Below are 24159 nucleotides of genomic sequence, written 5' to 3'. Positions count from 1 at the left end.
CTCCCTACACCCTACACTCTAATTAGAGAGTGACCGGCAGTGAGAGCGTGAGGGAACATACTTGGACGTGTCGGGCATGAGGAAGACCTATATGAGGAAACCGCACTTAAGCTGAGACAAGCCAGAGACGGAGGATTCCAGACAAGGGAAGGGCACGTCAAGAGGTTCAAGGTGAGCAAGAAGTTGATGTGTTCCAAAAACCAAAGGGAGGCCAGCGCGTCTGGAACATAAGCGGGAGAGGGGAAACCAAGTCAAACAGGTGTGATGGGTCACAAAGGGCCTTGTCAGCCGGGTAAAATATCTGTCAGGGTTTTAAGATGGGAATGATAGGACCTAAGATATATTTTGAAAGATCACTTTGGTGGCTGAGTAAGGAATGAAGAAGGTAGAGTAAGAGCACAAGCCAAAAGCTACTGTAACAATTGAGCCTGTGTTGGGAGCAAAGGAGAAAGAAGGTGTATTTGAGATAAAGTGGACAAAAAGACTGGGCCTCCAGGGCGGAAACAGAAGGGAAGTGTCTTGTCCAGATGCTCCTGAGGTGGAGGAGGAGGAGGGCCGAGAGCATCCACTGCTGGCGTAACGCGGGGCTGTAGGTGACCTTGCCAAGAGCAGACTCCACAGGCACCGAACGCAGATCCTGGTGTGATGAGGAGTGAACGCGAGGTGGGAAGAGGACTTGGTAAGTCTAGACAAGTCCTTCAATGGGGTTTGGGTTTGGGCATTAAGTGCACAACGAACGGGGCCACAGACAGAGGAGGATGTGAAGTCAAGGGAGGAATCTCTTGCTGTGTCTCTAAAGAGGAGAGATACTCGAGCATGTGAGATGTCCACGGGAATATTACAGAAGAACTGGAAAGAGACAAAATTAGGATCTGGCGGGGGGCAGATAGCGAGGGCTCCTGGGCACAAGAGAGACACACCGGAGAAGGGGCGCTTCTTTAGAATAACAGAGCGACCTCTTCAGATTTCTTAAGAATTGTCTGAATTGTGTTCTGTGATATTAATCAGTTTTGAAGGCACATGGTGCTCTGCTTTAGATTTATTCCATATGCTATTGTTTAATATTGGGATTTATGTAACTGTTTTACTGCATAGTATTGAACTGGTGTCCTTTGTACATTTAGCAGTAAATAAAACTAGCATTTAAAGTTGCAATAAAAGAGGGGCGCCTGGGTGGCTTAGTCGGTTAAGCGTCCGACTTTTGCTTAGGTCATGATCTCACGGTTCGTGGGTTCGAGCCCCGCGTCGGGCTCTGTGCTGACTGCCAGCTCAGAGCCTGGAGCCTATTTCAGAGTCTGTATCTCCCTCTCTCTCTGATCCTCCCCTGCTCACGCTGTCTCTCTCTCTCTCCTAGAAATAAATAAAAATATTTATAAAAAAAATAAAAATAAAGTTTCATTAAAAGAGAGAGAGAGAGAGGAGACAAAGCAGGGAGAGGCTGGTGGATTTCCTCGAAGGAGCCTCAAAGGTTTGAGCGTGAGACTGAACTAACAGGGCTCCAGGCCTCCTGGTCCCCCTCTAACCAGGGCTGGCCAGCCGTTCCCTGCTCTATATACCAGACAGAAGAACTTTGCATAGGAAGCATTTAGCTGCTAAATGCAGCTAAGATACTTAGTTGCTAGGAAGAAAAGGGAAGAGTATTGCCCTGACCAGTCAGTCTTTCTTACACACTCACTTTTGGAAAAACTTTTTATTGTGGACAATTTCAAACAAGAGCTGGTAACGATACAATGAACTCCATGTGCCTGCCATACAGTTTCAACAGTTGCTTATTCAGGGTCAATCTTGTGTATCTATATGTTAACCCTACCTGCAAACACCAGCTGAAATTATTTTGAAGTAAAGCTTACCAACCAGTCTTTGCTGTGTTACTGTTACTAATTTTCTAACAAGAATCCAGCACAGTAGGGCGGTTATAGATCTCCATTTTACAGACGTAAAAATTGAGAGAAAGGCTAGACTAACAATTTTACCAGTGCTTTTTCCACCAGATCGAGCCATCACAGCCTTTCTCATTTCACAGGCCACAAAGTTTGGAGAGACAATATAATCACTAACATATTTTGCCAAAAGAATACTTTTTGGGGGGCTCCTTGCTGGCTCGGTCAGTAGAACATGCGACTCTTGATCTCAGGGTCGTGAATTCAAGTCCCACATTGGGCATAGGGAGCTTACTTTAAAAAAGAAAAAAGAAAATACATTTTTACTCCCTCTTTATTATATACTAAAGAAAGCTTCAGTATCAAAAGTAGGAGGGGGATCAATTTATTTTATATTAATAAATCTTCAAAAAAAAAAAAAAAGAAGAATATGGGGCACCTGGATGGCTCAGTCGAATAAGGAAGGGTCTGATTTTGGATCAGGTCATGATCTCACAGTTCATGGGCTCGAGCCCTGTGTCAGGCTCTGTGCTGACAGCTCAGAGCCTGGAGCCTGCTTCGGGATTCTGTGTCTCCCTCTCTCTCTGCGCCTCCCCTGCTCATGCTCTCTCTCTCTCTCTCAAAAGTAAACAAACAATAAAAAATTAAAAAAAAATAAGAATAGAAATAAAAACAATAAATCTTCACTTACAGACTATTCTGCCTTTCATTTTTTCACTTGGCTGCTGACCAGTGAAAATTTTATTTCAGAACAAACCAGTGAGAATATTACTCTAACTCCGTACTGACTGACAGCTTACAAGAGGCAAAAAAAAAAAAAAAAAAAAAAAAAAAAAAAAAAAAAAAAAAAAAAAAAAAAAAAAAGTAAGGTAAGAAAATGAGGGGAAATGCTACATATGGTTTTCTTAAAGTAAAATACTGACCACCTGACCAGCCCAGTGTACAACACGTAGGCCAAGAAGTTATAATGCAAGCACACCACCTTGGAGTTAACAGCAGATCTTCTGTTTTTGAAGCAACAAAATTACAGTAGCCCCCTGTAGCTTCAAGGGACAAGAATTAGGTCAATATAAGTAGAACTAAAATGATCAGCAAGCTGTATAAGTAGAAACTACAGCTGCACACCAAAGGGTAGGTCTTTCCTGGGCCCACGATGGAAATGAACTTACAACCTACAGACAACATATGAAGTGACAGACAACCACATGAAGTGAGGTATCCCCGCAAAGGTAAGATAGCAAATCTGGCTTCACATGCCCTTTCATCTTCAGGTAGGAAGTGGAAAGCATATGTGAAGGTAACCAGGCCTTCCAGGAAATGGTACAGAGAACCCTTCACCGTATGCCCACAGTCACGGGAACAGGAAGCAAGCTTCAGAAAGAAGAGGCCGGCTGGGGGATTACACATGTTGAAGATATTCTTTACTAAAGGGAATACTTCCTAAAGCACAGTGGATCCGGGTAAGGATTGCTGGCAAGCCTCAGCGGAGGAGGCTCCTGGGCCAGTCCCTGGGACCACGGGGCGGGGACATCGTATACCGATCACTGGGGCCTAAAGAAGCTGTAAGCACCCTGCAGACCTTCCTAGGCTGGACCAGCCAGAGAACACCACGCAGGTCTAATGTTTCTGTTATTTCCACAACGCGACACAGGCAGCACGGCAGTGGTAATGGTGATCAGCCCGGGTAATGCCAAAACAAACTGTAAGGAAGGAGGAAGGAGTTTTGTAGCAAAGTGAAGAGACTCCTGGATGCGTAAAAGTTGCTGAGATTTATGAGGTGCATGAGCCCAGAGATGGTGGCTTGAAAGAAGGAACAGACCAGGCCACTGAGAAATTACATACTATTGACAAAACCTAACAGCCTGTTCTGGATCTGAGTACCAAGTGAAGAGCCAAAAATTACGTCCTCCATTAAGAGAAACCTCAAGCTGCACGTAGCCCCAGTCCCAGTCCCAGGAAAAGCCTCAGACTGTTCAAGGCTAAAGCCATCCTCGGACCGCCCTCAGTTCAGTTAATCAAAAAGAAAAAAAAAAGAAACATTCCTATGGTCTGAGTCAAGGCTGGGAACTGCAGATACAAACTAGCCAATTTCTCACCACTTGTCTGAACCCCACATGGGCCCTTTGAACTCACTTCACAATTGTTCATTTTCAAAAGATTCTCAAAAGTCATGATTGGGTCCCACCAAAAGTAATGAACACCTCACAGATACTGAATGGTCAAAGCTGTAATTGTAATTAGTGCTTATGTGATGATGCTACATGTACTGTAACATCCCCATCCCTTACTCCTTAAAAACCCTGTTCGCTATTGTTCTTTGCTTCACCTTGCTGCCATGACACCAGCAGGCTGGTAAGCCCCTGCTCGAGCTTGTAATAAAGACCCTTTTGTACTTGCATCGGTGCTGGCTCCTTGGAGGTCTCTGGGACTCGCGATTCAGGCACAACACAAGTAAAACCAGCTCAAAGAGCGGGACACTGAGCTACCAGAAGTCTACTTTTTTTTTTTTTAAGTTTTTTTTTTTAAATTTTTAATAGTTTTTGGTTATTTTTGAAACAGAGAAAGACAGGGGCACCTGGGTGGCTCAGTCAGTTAAGCGTCCGACTTCGGCTCAGGTCATGATCTCACAGTTTGTGTTCTTGAACCCCATGTTGGGCTCTGTGCTGACAGCTAGCTTGGGAGCCTGGAGTCGGCTTCAGATTCTGTGTCTCCCTCTCTCCCTGACCCTCCCCTGCTCACACAGTCTCTCTCTCAGAAATAAATAAAACATTAAAAAAATTAAAAAAAAAAGAAACAGAGGGACAGAGCATGAGCGGGGGAGGGGCAGAGAGAGAGACACAGAATCTGAAACAGGCTCCAGGCTCCAGGCTCTGAGCTGCCTGCACAGAAACTGATGCGGGGCTCAAACCCACAAACTGCAAGATCATGACCTGAGCCTAAGTCAGACTTAACCAACTGAGCCACCCAGGAGCCCCTAAGTTTATTTTTTTTTTTATTTTGAGAGAGACAGTGAGAGTGCAAGCAAGGGAGGGCAGAGAGAGAGAGAATCCAGAGCAGGATCCACACTGTCAGTGCAGAGCCCGACATGGGGCTCGAACCCACGAACTGTGAGACATGACCTGAGCTGAAATCAAGAGTCTGGTTCCCCAACCAACGGAGCCACCCAGGTGCCCTCAGGTATCTGGTCTTTATCTCTGGCTCACAATTAACCGGATCAGAATGATCTTCTTCTCCATAGGACATAAACTTCAGGGTATTTCTCAGCAGACTGTTAATTGTTACCCCAATATCCATTCTCTCCTTATTTCTTGGCAATAGAGCCCCTGATTTTTTTTTTAGCTGGAAGCCGTTCCTTTGCAGCTGAGTGTGGACACTGGGTTAATCTCCGGTCATTAAGATGAAAGAACTATAAAACATGCAACTTCTTCATCCCTATCTCCTTCCTGCTGACTGGAAAGCAGATAGGATAGTTGAAGCTCAGACAGTCCTTTTGGGCGATGAACAGCAATTTAGAAAAAGCCCTAGACCCCAGACTTCTGCATGTAGCAAACCAAATTTTGTCAAGTTTTCTATACGATGCAGCCAAACTTAATTTTTTTAAGAGAAAAAGAACAGTTAAGAAACAGTGACTTTAGAGATAAAAACAGACTATTAGGTTTTCCTTCAGCAAACTGAGAGGGCTCTCAACGTGAAAAGAGGCTTTTATACAAGCTATGTGTAGGATATCAAGCATCAGCTCGCGATAGAGCATTCAAGAAGTCCTGGAGCTGAACAGGACTCCATTAACAATGATGTTACAATCAGGATGTGCTGGGGAGGGGGTAGGTAGGGCTCCTTCATGCATCTGGAAGATAAATGGTTATTAGAACAGTGTCGGTCAAATTCTCTGACTTAACACACAAGGAAATAACGAAATCCTGGAATATCTGCAGGCAAATAAAGGGATAACCAAAAAAATTTGAAAGCCCTAAGGAAGAGGAAAGCACAATGGAGAATGTATCAGATACAAAATATACAAAATATAAAATATACAAGAGAAAAAAACCAATTTGTTTCAAAGATTAAAATGCAAGGGAAATGAAAGCAGCATAAAAAGATCTCCTGGGGATCTGGAAGCCAGACACTCTCCTACAATGTTCTAGAGGAACCCCCAGCCATGTCCCCAGACATCCCCACCGCGGAGTCTGAGGTGCTTTTCTCTGGCCACTTCCTAACATTCAGGCCCACCCAAATAAACTGGTTTAACAATGTGTCTCTTTTCTCCTCATTAAGATAAAAAACTTCTGCACAGCAAAGGAAACAATCAACAAAACTAAAAGGTAACCAAATGGAAAGGGAGAAGATATTTGCAAATTGAGGTATAAAGGGTTGGTATCTAAAATATACAAAGAACTAACATTAAAAAAAAAAAATTAAAAAAAAAAAAAAAAGGGGGCGCCTGGGTGGCTTAGTCGGTTAAGCGTCCGACTTTCACTTAGGTCATGATCTCGCGGTTCGTGGGTTCGGGCCCCGCGTCGGGCTCTGTGCTGACTGCCAGCTCAGAGCCTGGAGCCTGTTTCAGTCTGTGTCTCCCTCTCTCTCTGACCCCTCCCCTGCTCACGCTGTCTCTCTCTCCTAGAAATAAATAAAACATTAAAAAAAATTTTTTTAAATATACAAAGAACTTATCAAACTCAACACCCCAGAAAACAAATAATCCAATGAAGAGATGAGCAAAACACATGGACCCTTTTCCAAAGATATCCAGATGGCTAACAGACACATGAAAAATGCTCAACATCACTCATCATCAGGGAAATACAAATCAAAACCACACTGAGATACCACCTCACACCTGTCAGAGTGGCTAAAATTAACAACTCAGGAAACCACAGATGTTGGCCAGGATATGGAGAAAGGGGAGCACTCTTGTACTGTTGATGGGAATGCAAATTGGTGCAGCCGCTCTGGAAAACAGTTTGGAGGCTCCTCAAAAAATTAAAAATAGAATTGCCCTATGACCCAGCGATTGCACCAGTAGGTATATATCCAAAGGATACAAAAGTGGTGATTTGAAGGAGCACATGCACCCCAACATTTACAGCAGCACTATCAACAATAGCCAAATTATGGAAAGAGCCCAAATGTCCACTGACTGATGAATGGATAAAGAAGCCTGATAAGGGAGCCTGATTTGGATTCTCTCTCTCCCTCTCTCTCTGCCCCTCCCCACTCTCAAAAATAAATGAGTAAATAAATAAAATAAAAAATAAGAAGCAAGTCATTAAAGAATTAAAAGAAGGGACACCTGGGTGGCTCAATTAGTTAAGTGTCTGATTTCAGCTCAGGTCATGATCTAGCGGTAGGTGAGTTTGAGCCCTACACCAGGCTCTCTGCTGTCACCTGGGAGCCTACTTCTTGTCCTGTCTCCCTCATTCTCTGCCCCCTCCTCTCAAAAATAAATAGAAACATTTAAAAAAAGGAATTAAAAGAAAACCTTGAAGACTTCATTTTTTGGTAATACTGGAGTGGGGAAGTCTTTTCAAGAAAAAAAAAGGGGGGAGAGACTATAAAACAAATAGGTCATTTAAACTACATTAAAGGGGTTTTTTGCATAAATTACATAAATATCAAAATGTACATGGTTCATTAGAAAATATTTGCAATATATGACCTATAATGCTAATTGTTAAAACATAAAAAAGCTGACAAATGAATAAGAAAATAAATAATACATAAGGTGCCTGGCTGGCTCAGTCAGTTGAGCGTGTGACTCTTTTTTTTTTTTTTTTTAATATTTTTATTTATTTCTAGGAGAGAGAGAGAGAGACAGCGTGAGCAGGGGAGGGTCAGAGAGAGAGGGAGACAGACTCCGAAATAGGCTCCAGGCTCTGAACTGGCAGTCAGCACAGAGCCCGACGCGGGGCTCGAACCCACGAACTGCGAGATCATGACCTAAGTGAAACTCGGACGCTTAACCGACTAAGCCTCCCAGGCGCCCCTTGAGCGTGTGACTCTTGATCTCAGGTTTATGAGTTCGAGCCTCACACTGGGCATAGACATTACCAAAAACAACAACAACAACAACAACAACAACAAAAAACCCCAATAATAATAAAAAATAAAATAAATTAAAATAAAATAAAATAATACAATAAAATAAAATAGACAACAAAGCAGGAAAAGATGTTTCATCCACCTACTGGCAAAGATGAAAAAGCCTGATATGAACAATATTGGTGACGATATAGAAAAACAAGGACCCTCATATACTTACTGGGAGGTCCAGAGACAGAAGCAAACTGTTGGGAAGAACTTTGCAGTAGACAGATATCAAATTATAAATAAACAGACCTTTGCTGACATGGAAAATAAGCCAAAGTAATTAATAATAAACTTATAAACCTATAACTCTAAATTAAATTTTAACCTAGTAGTATCCAATCTTTAGTATATAAAATAATTTCTAGCATTCACTCCCAAAATGTTTATTTAAAAGCAATATATATATGCTCGTAAACTGAAATCTACATAAGAACACATCCCCCAAAAGACTTAAAGAAACCTGAATCTTATTCAGGCCAATAAATTCTGCTGCAAAATTGGCAGCAAATTGGCAGCGGGACATGAGGCTATTAAAAGGCTTTATTTATCCCAGTCAGTGTGAATAGTTGAACATTCACTTTTCATTGTGTTTAATTTTGGATGCTGGCCCTGCCACTCCCCACACCAAGTAAGGTGTTAGGTAAGGTATGGAATGTGCACACAGGGACGTGACACAAAACACTTCTGAATTTTGAAACCCACAGGTCTCCAGGGTTCTGGAGAAAGGCCTGTGGACCTGCATAAACCTTCCCTGAAGCCTGGCAAACAGCAGGTGATAACAAGTACTTGCTGAATGACTACACTTTTGATTCTTGTTAATGGCCATCAGTTATTTGCCAGCAACGCCTATGAAAGTATAGAGGCTGTTCACTATGGGCGAGGAGCCGCACATCTGTCTGAATTCTTCTCCCAACCTTTTATTGTTTTTGTTTGCTTTAGTTAATCTTCTATCTTGTTACAGAGACTACCAACTGTAAACTCTGGGATAACTGATATCCACACACACAGCAGCTCCTTTTTCCTTTCGTTTTTCTGAGGCCTTAGAACTTGATAATTAAGCATGTATAGAGTAAATACAGTAGCTCTGAAGAGAAGTCTTACAGGCTTTGCCTGGAGTCCAGGGGGTACACTTTGTAACTCCCATTTTGGCTGTTAAATGGGCCTACTTCCTGATTCTCAGTGTTTAAAAAGACAGCTTACCAGATCTCCAGAATGTTATGTTATAATTTTACTATAAGGGGGATAGTTACATATTTACTACTTCAGTTTAAAAACAAAGTCTTGAAATTAAGCACTAGAAAAGTAAGGTCCCTGTGGTGCCCAGGTGGCTCAGATGGTTGAGCTTCTGACTTTGGCTCAGTCATGAGCTCAGGGGTCGTGAGTTCAAGTTCTATATCAGGCTGGCTGCTATCAGCAGAGCCAGCTTGGGATACTCCGTCCCCCTTTCTCGGCCCCTATCCCATTCACACCCAAGCTTGAGGCGCTCTCTCTTTCTCTCCCAAAAATAAACAAACACTTAAAAAAGAAAAAAAGTAAGCTCCCTGAGGACAGGTTTGATCTATTTTGCCCTGGGCTGTTTACGTGATGGCTGGAACAATAAATATTTCATGAAAGAAGAAGCCCTTTGAGAGAGAGGGAGGTTTGGCTCTAAAGGCGGCAGAAAAAATGTTTGCTAAGGCAGAAAAAATGTTTGCTAAGGCGATCCTGGATGTGTCCATAAAGCGGATGTCAAATGCAGGAATTACAGGCAGATGAAGGAAGGTCCTACTTGTTAAATGACAATATTCAGAGATAATTCTCCAAAAACGGGGGAAACACCGTCAGTGTCAACAGCTTATCATGAGCTTTTAGTCCATGACAGAAAGGGAAATAATATTTTAAACCAAATGTCATTTAAAAGGTGTAAAGCAGCACACTCCTTCTGCACTCGCCTTACACTAAGATGAATATATTCTATATAGTCTCTGCTAAGTGCCTTCAAGGAAGTTCCTCCACCTCGGAAACAGTGAGGACACCTGGGGAGTACAGTGGGGTTTAACACGGTTTATAGTCTCGAACACAAGGGAGGGTGAGACTTAAAGGGCATTCTAATTAGGGGGATCAGTAAGGTGTGTGCAAGTCCCCCAAAGCGTTCCCAGAACAAAGTTGCAATTGATACGCTATTGTATCAAATTCAAGGGCTTTCAGGGGCAAAAAAAGGACAAGACTGGAAGCAGGCAGAGATGTTACAGGGTGTCAGTGGAAATGAGAAGCAGTGTCAGGTAAGGGAGGGGGGAGTCGACCTGGGGAAAAGGCTGTGAAAGAATTCGGCCCAGGTGGGGATTCCGGAGACCCGCGAGCAGCTGAGGGGGCAAGGACGAAACGTAAGCGTGGGTGGGAGTCGCGAGAGACGAAACGACTGAAGAATCCCAAAAAATGGCCTGTGGCTCGGCGTCTGCAAGGTAGGGCCGGGCCTGCACGGGGGGAAGTCAGGGAGTAAAGGCTGGGCCGCAACACGCCAGCACCGCCCGGACCAGCCACGTTCCTACCGATTTGCACGCGTCCGGCCGCAGGTCCTGGAAGTCGGCGCCGTAGATGGCCTCCAGAGCCTGCAGCTCGTGCTCCTGCCGCTGCGGGTAGCTCTCCGGCGGCTCGTCCAGGCCGCGCCCGGGGCCCCCACGGCCCCCAGCCATGGCGACGCGGAGGCCCAGGCCGGGCGGCCGGGCGGTGGCGGTGGTGGGCCCGGGGCGGGCTCCAGGGCTGAGCTGGGATGGGCTCCACTGACTAGCCAGTGGGCGGGGCTCTGCCGGGGGCGGGTCCGTAGGCGGGGCTCTGCCGGGGGCGGGCCCGGGGCCGAGCGAAGCGCCCCGAATTGCCTCCAGCTGCGGGAGGAGCCCGAGAGAGAGAGCGAGCCAGGGAAAGTGGCCGCTATGCGGCCTTGCACCGGTATGGCGCGAGAACTAGAGCAAAGAAATCTGCAGGGACGTGGACTTGAGAAATCAGTGAGAATGAAATGATAAGGCCAAATGTTTTCACGAAATAAGTCTCTTTAACAGAAATGCCTAGGACTTCTTTTTATAATTTTTTTTTAAATGTTTTTCTTTATTTTTGAGAGAGAGAGAGACAGCATGAGTAGGAAGGGTCAGAGAGACAGGGAGACACAGAATCCGAAGTCAGGCTCCAGGTTCTGAGCTGTTAGCACAGAGCCCGACGCGGGGCTCGAACCCACAAGTTGCGAGAGCATGACCTGAGCCAAAGTCGGAGCTTTCACCGACTGAGCCACCCAGGCGCCCCAGGACTTCTTTATCCTAGCACAGGTAGTGAGAAGAAACTCAAAGGGCAGACTGTGATGGGTTTTCAAGTTACTTGGGGTTTAACCTTGAACCTTTCCAGGAGACTACTAGGAGTAAAGATCTTGACCTCTACTCCCCATCCCCTCAGCTTCATGCCCCCAAACTCATCCCCTTAACGATGGATTCAACATGCCATGCATGCCCTCTGTCCCTACATTCCCATCTTTAAGAATCTCCAGTACCATCCTGCAATTTCAATTGAAAAGTTCCTTTCACTCAGGCATCTCACAATCCCATGAGGAGAATTATGTCCTATGGCCAGTTTACTTAATGTGGATTTAGGAGATCTTTCTATTATATCTAGCCTCTAGTCATATTTGTTTCAAGTTTATATGATAAACTATCTACCCAGACATTGTCATCGAACTTCATTTTCATTTGCCTACTAATGCTGCACATCAATTAAGAATAATCAATATTAGGGGCATCTGGGTAGCTCAGTTGGTTGAGATTTGGACTTTGGCTGAGGTCATGATCTCAAGGTTCCTGAGTTCCAGCCCCCCATCTGCCTCTGTGCAGACACCTCAGAGCCTGGAGCCTGCTTTGGATTTTTGTCTCTGTCTCTCTCTGCCCCTCCCCTGCTCATGCTTTGTCTGTCTGTCTCTCTCTCTCTCAAAAATAAATACACATTTTAAATTAAAAAAAAAAGGAATAATCATATTAGGGATGTCTGGATGGCTCAGTCGGGTTAAGTCTCAGACTTTGGCTCTCATGTCAGGATCTTGTGGTTCCTGGATTCAAGCCCTTCATCAGGCTCTGGGCTGACAGGTCAGAACCTAGAGCCTATTTCAGATTCTGTATCTCCCTCTCTCTCACTCTGCCTGTACGCAGCTCATGCTCTCTCTCTCTCTCTCTTTCTCTCTCTCTCTCTCAAAGATGAATAAACATTAAACAAACAAACAAAAAAGAATAATCATATTACCTCAAGTTAGGCTTCAGGTTTTAGTGACACTTCCTTTATATACCTTTCCTACCCCTATACTGTTTGCTAAGTAATCATTCCTTAGGTATCTTGCTGTCATTTATGCACTCAGTTCTGGCCTAAATAGCACCCATATCTGGCTCAGATAATGTGATAACACAAGTGCACTCCTTTGACCCAAGTCCTCTTCAAACCGTCTTCTCCTTCCTGCCCTCTGATTATTTTTTTTCTTTTCTTTTCTTTTCTTACCCCCATTGCTGTCTATCTAGGTAAATGGTGCCACCTTGGCCACATTGGGCCAAGCCAACAAAGTGGGATTCTGTGTTCCTTTTCTCTCAACTTTCACATCCAGGTGGTCTGTTTCTTCAGTCTATCTACTCCATTCCCTCCCATTACCACTTAGTTCAAATCACTATCATCTCTTCCTTGAATTACTTCCATAGTTCAAAAAACAGCCACTGTTTTCATTCTTCCCCCACTTGAAGCCATTTTTTCCTATTGTACAAACATAGTATCATCCTTACAGCTTAAAAATGTAACAATTGTTTAACATCATTTAATACTCATCCATGTTCAAAATTTTCTATTTGTCTAAAATTAGAATCTGTACTGGATGGGGGCACTTGGGTGGCTCAGTCAGTTGAGTGTCCGACTTCAGCTCAGGTCATGATCTCACAGTTCATGGGTTCCAGCCTCATGTCAGACTCTGTGCTGACAGCTCAGAGCCGGGAGCCTGTTTCGGATTCTGTGTCTCCCTCCCTCTCTGACCCTTCCCTGCTCTCTCTCTCTCTCTCTCAGAAATTAAAAAAAAAAGCATCTGTACTAGATGATGGACCTATAAATGACATAATCAAAACAATCAGCAAAATTTGAGGGGGGTGGTGTTTGTAGATTAGATGGCGGGAGTGTATTAGTATTCATTTCCTGACATTAATTGTACTCTGGTCACTTAGAAAAATGCCCTTGTTAATAGGAAATTTGCACTGCAGCCTTAATGGGTAATAGGAATATGCAGTTAGCTCTCAAATGATTCAGAAAATAGAGGGAGAGATGATAAGTCACAGGTAGAATAAGGACTATTGGGGAATTTAGTTAAAGGACATATGAAAGTTCTTTGGATGATTCTTGTAACTTGTATGTAAGTTTGAGGATATTTCAAAGTAGAAGTTTCACAACAAAAGAAACTGACAGATCATTTTCCAAAGCGGTTGTACCATTTTATATTCCCATCAGTTTATGAGAGTTCTAGGTATTCTACATCCTTGCTAGTAATTGGTATTGTATAGTTTAAACATTGTAATAGATGTGTGGTAATAGTTCACTGGGTCTTAATTTACATTTTCCTAACGACTAATGATGAACATCTTTTCATGTGCTTATTTTGACATTCATATATTTTTGTTCAAATCTTCTACCTGTACTATTTGTTTGTTTGTTTGTTTAAATTTACTTATTTTAAGTAGACTCCATGCCCAGCAGGGAGCTCAAAATGGGGTTGAACTCAGGACTCTGAGATCAAGACCTGAACTGATATCAGGAGTTACATGCTTACCTTGACTGAGCCAGCCAAGGGTCCCTCTTCTGCCCATTTTAAAAATTGAGCTATTTGTTTTCTTATCATTTTGTTTTGAGAATCCCCTATATATTCTCAAAGTAAGTCCTTTATCAGATGTATGATTTATAAAGCTTTTCTCCCAGTCTGTGGCTTCCCTTTTCATTCTCTTAACAGCGTTTTACAAAAAGCGTTGTTCTTTACATTTTTTTTTTTGTCTTCCACCTCCCTTCCATGTATAGTTCTTACTTTTGAGGAAGTTCAGATTTATCAATTTTTTCTCCTATGAATCGTGTTTTATAGTGACAAAACATTTTTGCCTAACCCAAGATCACAAAGATTTTTCCCTATATTTTCTTCAAAAGATTCTATAGTTTTAGGTCTTACATTTAGGTCCTATCATGGAGTTTTAGTTGAAAAATTAAATATATACCCACCATAGGACACAGCTATTCCACTCTTGGGTTTTTAACCCAGAGATATGAAAGCATGTATATATTAATGTCCATGACACCCTAATCCCCAAACTGGAAACAATCCAAAATGCTTATCAACAGCATTTGAAAATAAATTGAGATACATCAATACAGTGGGATACTCTCCAGCAATAAAAAAGAGAACACTATCCATGTGGTAATAAAATAAATGAATCTCAGAGTAATTGTGCTGAGTGAATAATGCCAGACATTCATACACTATGCTCCATTTATATAAAATTCTAAAGAAAACAAATTTAGGGGCGCCTGGGTGGCTTAGTCAGTTAAGCGTCCGACTTTCACTTAGGTCATGATCTCGCGGTTCGTGGGTTCGAGCCCCGCGTCCGGCTCTGTGCTGACTGCCAGCTCAGAGCCTGGAGCCTGTTTCAGTCTGTGACTCCCTCTCTCTCTGACCCTCCCTTGCTTACGCTGTCTCTCTCTCTCTCTCTCCTAGAAATAAATAAAAAGCATTAAAAAAAATAAAGAAAACAAATTTAGTAATAGAAAAGAAGTGATTGGCTGGGATAGGGATGCTAGGGATAAGCCAGAGGGAGGGATTTGAGAAGGACAAGAAGAAACTCTTAGGGCTTAAGAATATAGACATTATTTTGATTGTGGTGATGGTATGCTGTCCTCAGCAGCGCGAATACTAAAACTGGAATGATTGTGGTGATGTTTTCACAGATGTATCCATATATCACTGCCAAACAGTACGATGTGAGTATATTCGATTTATTATATGTCAATTATACTTTAATAAACTGTTCAAAGAAAAAGGTCATTGTTTTACTTAGTTTTACAGTGTGTTTGGGGTTTTTTAGTTTTGTTAATTTTCCACATCAAGATCTAAATAAAGTCCACACTTTGCATTTCGTTGCTCTCTGTCATTTAGTTAGCTCAGGAGGCTTGGGATGTACAAACTCTGTATCATGCAAAGGAAAGACTGGCCCTTAGGTCAACCCTGGGAGATAACTTCTGAGTTCTTGGAGCACCCAGCCTGTTAACAGTATCATTGTATACGTGGGGTTTACAAAGAACTTTTCAGAATACTTCCAAATTTTCTTATTCTCCAGACCTTCTCTAAACCCTTAGATCAATTCCTCAAGGAACAGTGTCTGCTCCCCCATATACTCCCTGCTTCCCCAAAGTACCTCTCCTGATCTTACCATTTACCTTTAACTTCCCAAGGAAAAGCTCGCAGATTGGCTGTTGTACCCCAAATCTTAAAAACCACAATCCCTTTTCCCTTCATTCCTTAAGGTTATTTTCACTGGATGGTGAATTCTGGGTCAATAGTTCTTTTCTTTCAGCACTTGAAACCTGTTTTGCAACTTCCTTCTGACCCATACAGTTTCAATGAGAAATCTGCTGTCATTCACATTGTTTTCACCCTATAGGTAATGTGGTATTTCTCTTTGGCTACTTTCCAGGTTGTCTCTCTTTTTTTTCCTTTCCTCCTCCTCCTCCTCCTCTTCCTTCTCCTTCTTTTCATTTCTTTTTTTTTTTTTTTTTTTTTTTTGCCTTAGTGTCCAGAGTTTGACTATGGTGTGTCTTGGTGTGGATTTTTGCTACACCAAGCTTCTCGGATCTCTAGATTTTTGCCAAATAGGGGAATTTTTTTCAGCCATTACTTCCTTGAATACTTTTCCTGCTTTGCCTTCTTTCTCTCCTCCATCTAGGAAGTAAAAGCACTTATTTGTTCTTGCAGCTTGGTGACCTGGCAGCCAGAAACAGGAGAGGTAATGTAGCTCCTGCTGTTCAGGAAAGTATGAAATAAAAGTTACTTAGTGACTTTTAATTACTTTGTGGGTATTTGTGTACATTTACACATGTATATACCCTAATGAAGCTTGTCCTTTAAATTCTGGAGTAAGCTAAGTATATACTTTTATTCCAATCCTGTGCCATTAATTCTTAGTCAGACTATGAGTCATAGTATTTGATAGTCATATCTCATCTTTTAGCAAAGAAGATATTACTATCTTGATCATTTAACTCATCATAATAGGTCCTAGGTAACTTTTGACTCTTTCAAAAAAAAATCAAATTTATTCTTAAAGGATATATTTGTTATGATCAGGGATATAGGAAAGAATGTGCCAGCTTCTGAAGTCACAAAGTGATGTTGGAGTCACAAAAAGATGTTGAGAAGTCCTGATAGTCTTCAACAGCTAAACAGCTTCCAAAAGTGATTCCTTTAAAGGTAATAATACTCATATATATATATATTTTTTTTTTTAATGTTTTATTTATTTCTAGGAGAGAGAGAGAGACAGCGTGAGCAGGGGAGGGTCAGAGAGAGAGGGAGTCACAGACTGAAACAGGCTCCAGGCTCTGAGCTGGCAGTCAGCACAGAGCCTGACGCGGGGCTCGAACCCACTAACCGCGAGATCATGACCTGAGCGAAAGTCAGACGCTTAACCGACTAAGCCACCCAGGCGCCCCAATACTCATATATATTTTAATTTGGGCATATTTGCTATTAAATAACTAGTTAGGGATTTTTTTATGACTACTTTGTGGATGTGCATGTATGTGTGAAATTAGTGAGGCTCTCTGGGGGAGGGGAGTATTAAAGCTTCCACCTCCCAGATATTCTTTATGAATTGAATAGCAATTTATTAAATAATAGTGCAAGGACTATTACAAATTAGGAAACTGAATTAGATATATTCATGATTCATATCAGTAGAAAACCATTTCCCAATCCACATATTGTGATAATTTACAATACATGGGAAGACTATCTTTTAAACAGATTATTGCTTTGATGGTAATTTAGCATACTAAAAACTAAGAACCACAAAGTAAACATGTTTAGCCTAATAACGTAAAGGCAAATTCTGGACTTCTAAATCTTCAAGTAAAATTTTCCAAAGCCACACTGTCCTTTGCTAATTGCAAATTAGGTGGTTCTCACATTTTTTGAAATACGAGGCTTGTTTGGCAGTATTTCACGTAAATATACAAAGAGAATTATTTTTCCCCTTTGATATTGTTTTCTTTAAGTGTAACTAAGCAGAAATGGATCTTATATAGTTAACTTTTATTGATTTCCTATAATGTGCCAGATACTGTTAGAGGTTTTCATTACTTCAATATTTTATTGTCCACAAAATAACCTTACATAATAGACATTTTAAAAAAGTAATCTCGGGGCGCCTGGGTGGCTCAGTCGGTTAAGCGTCCGGCTTCGGCTCAGGTCATGATCTGACAGTTGTGGGTTTGAGCCCCGCGTCGGGCTCTGTGCTGACAGCTAGCTCAGAGCCTGGAGCCTGTTTCGGATTCTGTGTCTCCCTTTCTCTCTGACCCTCCCTGTTCATGCTATGTCTCTCTCTCTCTCAGAAATAAATAAAACATTAAAAATTAAAAAAAAAAGTAATCTCTACATCCAACAAGAGGCTCAAACTTATGACCCTGAGATCAAGAGTCACATGCTGTACTGCCTGGGCCAGCCATATGTCTCCCAAACAGGTGTTTTTATCCTTATTTGGTAGATGAGGAACTAAACTTAGAGAGATTGTGTTAACTGCCCAGTGTCACAAATGGAAATGGCAGAGTAGGCATTCAAACCCAGATCCAACTGACTTCAACATTCATGCTGTCCCCTTTGCCTCCACTATACTAGAATATTTTATCTTGAGGGAGTTGGTAGGTTTGCCGATATAAAGAGACAATCTGGTTTCCAGGAAAAAAATAATTAGATTATCACATGCACTAAGCTTAAGTACTCTCCAAATGACATAAATTTGTTAGAAACCAATGTGGTTTTGGACATGAAAAAAACCAATAGTTCAATTTAAAGATACCCAGAGGCTTTATTATCAGTCACCAGTTTTATTTTACAAGGATATGGGATATCCTTATTGCCACTACCAATATACACAAGGATTTTTAAAATTTATTTTGAGAGAGAGACAGAGAGAGAGACATAAGAGACTGCAGGAGAGAGGCAGAAAGAAAATCCCAAGTAGGCTCCATGCTCTCAGCTTGGAGTGTCGTGCAGAGCTCAAACGCATGAACTATGACACTATGATCTGAGCCAAAACCAAGAGTTGGACACTTAACCAACTGAGCCATGCAGGTGCCCCTATATACACAGAGATTTTTTAAAGTCCTGATTCAATACTTTCCATTCCTCAGGAATAAAATAAAGTCTGTGCTTTTTTTTTTTTTTTTTAATATGGAACACTTTATGAATTTGTGTGTCATCCTTGTGCAGGGGCCACGCAAAACTTCTCTGTATTTGTCTAATTTTAGTATATGTGCTCCCGAAGTGAGCACAAGTTTGTGCTTTTTTAAGTATGCAGGCCCCAGTTTTCGTAATTATATCTGGCAGTATAATCTGGGTTATGCTATGATACTGAGCAGTTCTAAAAATCTTGGTTGTTTAGTATAATCAAGGTTTATTTCTCACTCATACAAAATTTGTTGTGGGCCTGGGTGGTTCACCAGGACTTTCCTGCCCTCCCCCAATCCTCCATGATGATTCAGAAATATAGGTTACTTCTGAGCCCATGTTTTAGCTTTTCCATTTCAAACCCAGGCCCCTTCCACTACTGCAATGACAGGGCAGCAGAGAGACTTGAGGATCACAAACAGCTTTACACTACCATGGCCCAGAAAGGATTTGTCACTTTTGCCCACATATCGTTAGTCATAATAGTCACATGACCCTGCCCACTTGCAAGGGCAGCTTGCAAAGAAAAGAAAAGTAGTCTTCTGTGTATCTGGGAGAAGAGAGTAAGATAGTGTTGAAACCCAATAAAAGTAACATAATAATGTGCATCAGGCATGTCGTATATAGGCACAGAAATAGCCATGTGGAAACAGAACGACTGGTTCCAGGTGGGTAGCCTGGGGCCATATGGACCCTTTACTAGGCATGCTGCTGCTTGGGCTTACCAACTCAAAATACTCCTATTTCTCCAGTTTTTCTCTTCTCTTTACCTTTCATGAGAGGCCACATGGGTTGTGTGAGGCTATGGGGTCAGGGACAAGAAGGAGGAGGCGGAGGAGGAGATCCTCACTGAAGAAAGGAAAGGGAGAAAGGAGGAAAAATAAAATAATCCCAGGCTCCTCTTCACTTACCCCCACATTTTGGGCTTTGTAATTATCCTAAATCCTATTCCATCTATTCTTCCCCCTATCTAAGCCCCCTCCTGCTTGCTGTTTAATAAATGCCCAAGAGGGGGCCCTGGGTGGCTCAGTTGGTTGGGCGGCCGACTTCTACTCAGGTCATGATCTCATGGTTAATAGGTTCAAGCCCCATGTCAGGCTCTGTGCTGACAGCTAGCTCAGAGCCTGGAGCCTGTTTCAGATTCTGTATCTCCCTCTTTCTCTGACCCTCCTCTTCTCACGCTGTCTCTCTCTCTCAGAAATAAATAAAAAACATTAAAAATAATTAATAAATGCCCAAGAAAGTTGGAATCTGGGAACTCTTTTGAAGATAGATGAATCATATTTTAAAAAAATTTTTTTAACATTTATTTATTTTTGAGAGACAGAGCATGAGCAGGGGAGGGGGAGGAAGAGAGGAAGATGCAGAATCCAAAGCAGCCTCCAGGCTCTAAGCTGTTTGTTAGCATAGAGCCCCAAGCGCGGGGCTTGAACTCAGGAACCATGAAACCATGACCTGAGCTGAAGTCGGATGCCCAGCCGACTGAGCCACTCGGGCACCCCGTCTATATATATACATTTTTTTTTTAAACTTTAAATTCAAGTTAGTTAACATACGGTGTAGGTGTAGTCTTAGTTTCAGGAGTAGGACCTAATGATTCATCTCTTACATCTGACACCCAGGGCTCACCCCCAAAAGTGCCCTCCTTAACGCCCATCATCCATTTAACCCAATCCATTCCCCTACCCTCCACTCCTCCAGCAACCCTCAGTTTGTTCTCTGTATCTAAGAGTCTTTTTTAGTTTGCTTCCCTCTCTATTTTTATATTATTTTCCCTTTGCTTCCCCTATATTCCTCTGTTGTGTTTCCCAAATTCCACATATGAGTGAAACCATATGATACATAGATGAATCCTATTATAGTCTGTAAGTATGGAAAGATTTGTTATCAGCACCCACACGCAAATTTTGCCTATCACTACACCATAGTTATAAAACCAACAAACAAACAAAAAAAAAACAAAAACAGAGCAGGAAATAGGCTTTTAAAAATGATCTATTACCTTTTTTGTTCTAGGCAGACTTTAACTAATCGGATGAGACCCACCCAAAGTAAAGACAGGACTCTCTACTCAGCCTGCAGATTCAAATTTAAAAAATAATTTTTTTGTAATGTTTATTTATTTTTGAGAGAGAGAGAGAGAAAGATTGAGCATGAGTAGGGGAGAGGTAGAGAGAGGAAGACACAGAATCCAAAGCAGGGTCCAGGCTGTCAGAACAGAGTCTGATGCAGGGCTTGAACCCACGAACTATGAGATCATGAGCTGAGCTGAAGTCGGACACTTAACTGCCTGAGCTATCCAGGCACTCCTGGGGATTAAAATATTAATCTCACCTAGAAACACCCTCATAGACAAACCCAGCATAATGTTTGGCCAAATATCTAAGCAACTCAAGTGGTCTAGTCAAGTTGACACATAAAATTAACCATCATGTCTATTTCACATGGTTACAAGAAGGAAAATCCCTAAGCAAATTCCAGTAGGTATATGATTGAGAAAGGTGATTGGAGAAAGCTATGAGAAACTGTTGTATTCCACACTATTGTATTCCTGCATTCCCAGCACAGAAGCATTAACATTTGTTAAATGAGTGAATTACTGGCATAGGAAGAATTGCTGGCTCTTTTAAATGCCCTGGAGACTGAAGAAGGTAGTCCTAAAGCCTAAGTAAGACCTCCTTGGGAGTCCTTAATCTCTAGAGCCTCTCACTCCCTCTTTTTGTCCTCACTCTTTCTGAGAGCCCTATCATTATGTTTATTATTTCAGCCAGAAAATGGACCCTGAGTGCTAAAGAACTGATTTAAGAACTTTGGGAACACAGCTGTTTTTAAGTTGGGACAATGCCTTAGTTATATTATTCATTATGGGAGAGGAATATTGCTTGTAACAGCATTATCTAAGAGCCAGAGGTTGCTCATTTTCTACTCCATTTCCCATTAAGGCAGGGAAACTGAAAGACCCCATAAAAGACGGCTTTTTTGTTGTTGTTGTGTCTATTCCTGCTAGGATCTGCACCCTGCCTTACATATGCCTTACTGTAGGTCCCCTTTGTTTTTTTAATTTTTTAAGTATATTAAATTTTTTAAATGTTTATTTTTGAGAGAGAGACAGAGACAGAGCATAATTGGGGGAGGGGCAGAGAGAGAGAGACACAGAATCAGAAGCAGGTTGCAGGCTCCAGGCTCTAAGCTGTCAGCACAGAGCTCGATGTGGGACTTGAACTCACAAACCTTGAAATCATGACCTGAGCTGAAATTGGATGGTTAATGGACTGAGCCACCCAGTCACTCCACTGTATGTCCTCTTTGTAAAGGTCAAGGAGTTAATGATTACTTTGGAAGCTTCCAGCACAATAGACAACATCTAGGGTGACTCATCAAGGTCATCATGAATGTTTTCCAAGACCATGGACTCTCTACACCTTGATGCCGAGACCCCTAGCTCCAGGGTATAAGTGACTATGGAGGACACTTGAGCACTACTTGTTTTGACCAATGCCTGGGTGACTGAGAGGACACATAAATCAAACCACCATCATCAATTAACAAAAAATCAACAGACCCCAAACAAAGACAAGACTCTTTTTCTTCCCTTTCTGAGTCTCTGAGTTACTCTATCTGTATCTTCACTCTGTATATATCTTCAATTAACACTACTCTCACTCCCTCTTGGCTAGTGTTTGATTTCCAACCTGTGCAAAGCCAAGGACCCTCCTAGCTGGTCCTGTAGAAGCCCCTCTGGATCCTCAGACTCAGCTAGCCTGCATCACCATTATGTGACTTTACTGTAGTTCCAGAAATTTTTGGATAAAAATGAGCCTACATAAATGTAGGCTGGTATTCCTACCACCTGCTTTTAGCCATGGCTGTGTACCTGGCTGTTGTCTGGTATTAATATTGACCAGCTCATATTTATATAACACCTGTACACGGTTAAGTAATTGGAGCAGGCTCCAATTAACTTGTTTTTTTTTTTTTTTTTTTTACCTCTTCAGGTTTAATTCCAGAGAAAATATATTGAAAATGAGACCTTTTGAATGATTTTTTTGGGGACAAAATTTTCCTTAAGTGGCTACGATACCTCTCATTCCACATGTTCTTCTTACAATATAATGGTTACTTCTCCCATTAAGTATAGTCACATTCTCTCCCCTTAAATGTGTGTGTGTGTGTGTGTGTGTGTGTGTGTGTGTGTGTGTGTTTTACTGCTTCAACAAACAGAGCACAGTGAAAATGATGTCATATGACTTCTGACATTAGGCCATGGAAGCCAATGAATCTTCTGCATTTGAAAGAGGACTTCTAACTACTTCCATTTTGATCTCTAACTTTCTAGTTAAGTTCTTTCTAGCTTATTTCTTAACTCACGCAGCAAAAGACCCTCAGCATCCCCTGAGGAAAACTGAAGCTACTCCCTCAAGCAGCAAGGACTGCCCAGGGCCAGCAAGACTCTGCCCATAATAGACTTCAAGGCAATGATGGACCTGACCGCCACTGCCCACCTGCACATACCAGCTGACCTTTGTCCTGACAGTTTCCTTATATAAACCTGGAAGCATTTTCAGCACTTTGGGGTCAGTCCTTGAAACTCTAGTCTGCTGTCCTCCTGGTACTGGCCTCACTGAAGTAAATTCCTTTCTTGTCTCACCACCACTCATCTCTTGGTCTTTGGATTTGGTGAGTGGCCAATGGCTGAACCTGGTCTGTTTGGGACTCCCGGAGCTACGTGCTCTTGTACCCCTGTGCCCCAGCAATACCTTGTCCTCTTGGAACTTTCTCTTGGAGTGCTCCCTTTTGGAACATAGCTGCCAGGCAATGAGGAAGCCAAGCAACCCCACGGAGGGGCCACGTATAGGCATTCCAGCTCGCAGTCCCAGCTGAAGTCCCAACAACAGCTAGCATCAACTGCCAGGAGTGTGAAGGATCAAGCCTTCAGATTCCAGACCCTGGCCTTGATTTTGAGCTGCCCCGGCTGATGTCATGTGGTGCAGACAAGCTGTTCCACTGAACCTAGCCCAAATTGCATATCTGTGAGCAAAATAAAGGATAGCTGTTGTTTAGGCTACTAAGTTTGCAATAAGTATAAATAACACTACTATAGACACAATTTCTATTTAGATCATATCCAATCTCTTCTATCAATCTTATTTAAAATTTTTTAAAAATGTTTTATTTATTTCCGAGAGAGAGAGACAGTACGAGCAGGGGAGGGTCAGAGAAAGAGGGAGACACAGAATTTGAAACAGGCTCCAGGCTCTGAGCTAGCTGTCAGCACAGAGCCCAATGTGGGGCTTGAACCCACAAACTGTGAGGTCATGACCCAAGCCAAAGTCAGATGCTTAACTGACTGAACCACCCAGGTGCCCCTATTCTATCAAACTTAAATTCTCCTGTTCTTGATGGAAAGTTCACAAAGCACACAGCCCTAAGAATCATGCTACGCTATTCCTGTCCATGGTCCTATATTTTCACAATGCAATCCATCCCCAAGTCTGGGAATCATGATGAACTCAGCTGATCAGGGTTTTTTAAATTAAATTAAATTTAATTTAATTTTTAAGTAATCTCTACACCCAACATGGGGATCAAACTTCAACCCTGAAGTCAAGAGTCACATGCTCTACCGAATGAGCCAGGTGCCCCAAGTTAATTCTTGATTCAACTAACCCTATACCCTAACACTGTCATCAGCTAGATCCCAAGACCTGACTTTTATTGCTCATCTGCTTGTAA

General features: G+C 42.2%; 1 protein-coding gene and 1 non-coding gene across 4 annotated transcripts in view; both read right to left on the bottom strand.

Moving 5' to 3' along the window:
* Positions 1 to 10685, bottom strand: part of EIF2AK4 (eukaryotic translation initiation factor 2 alpha kinase 4) — a 97895-nt gene extending 87210 nt beyond the window's left edge. For all 3 annotated transcript variants that reach the window (XM_039232828.1, XM_039232829.1, XM_039232830.1), the window contains exon 1: positions 10493 to 10685. In XM_039232828.1, coding sequence (XP_039088759.1) covers positions 10493 to 10636 — 144 coding nt within the window. In that variant the 5' untranslated portion in view covers positions 10637 to 10685. The remainder of the gene's footprint in view (positions 1 to 10492) is intronic.
* A 7738-nt stretch (positions 10686 to 18423) lies between these two features.
* On the bottom strand, positions 18424 to 18530 carry LOC120232313. The gene has a single exon (XR_005528539.1). It is a non-coding gene; the product is annotated as a U6 spliceosomal RNA (small nuclear RNA).
* Positions 18531 to 24159: the final 5629 nt, after the last annotated feature.

This window comes from Hyaena hyaena, unplaced genomic scaffold (assembly GCF_003009895.1).
Source record: "Hyaena hyaena isolate Hyena2069 unplaced genomic scaffold, ASM300989v1 scaffold_70, whole genome shotgun sequence".
Taxonomy (NCBI): Eukaryota; Metazoa; Chordata; class Mammalia; order Carnivora; family Hyaenidae; genus Hyaena; species Hyaena hyaena.
This window is presented reverse-complemented; position numbering and strand designations above follow the sequence as displayed.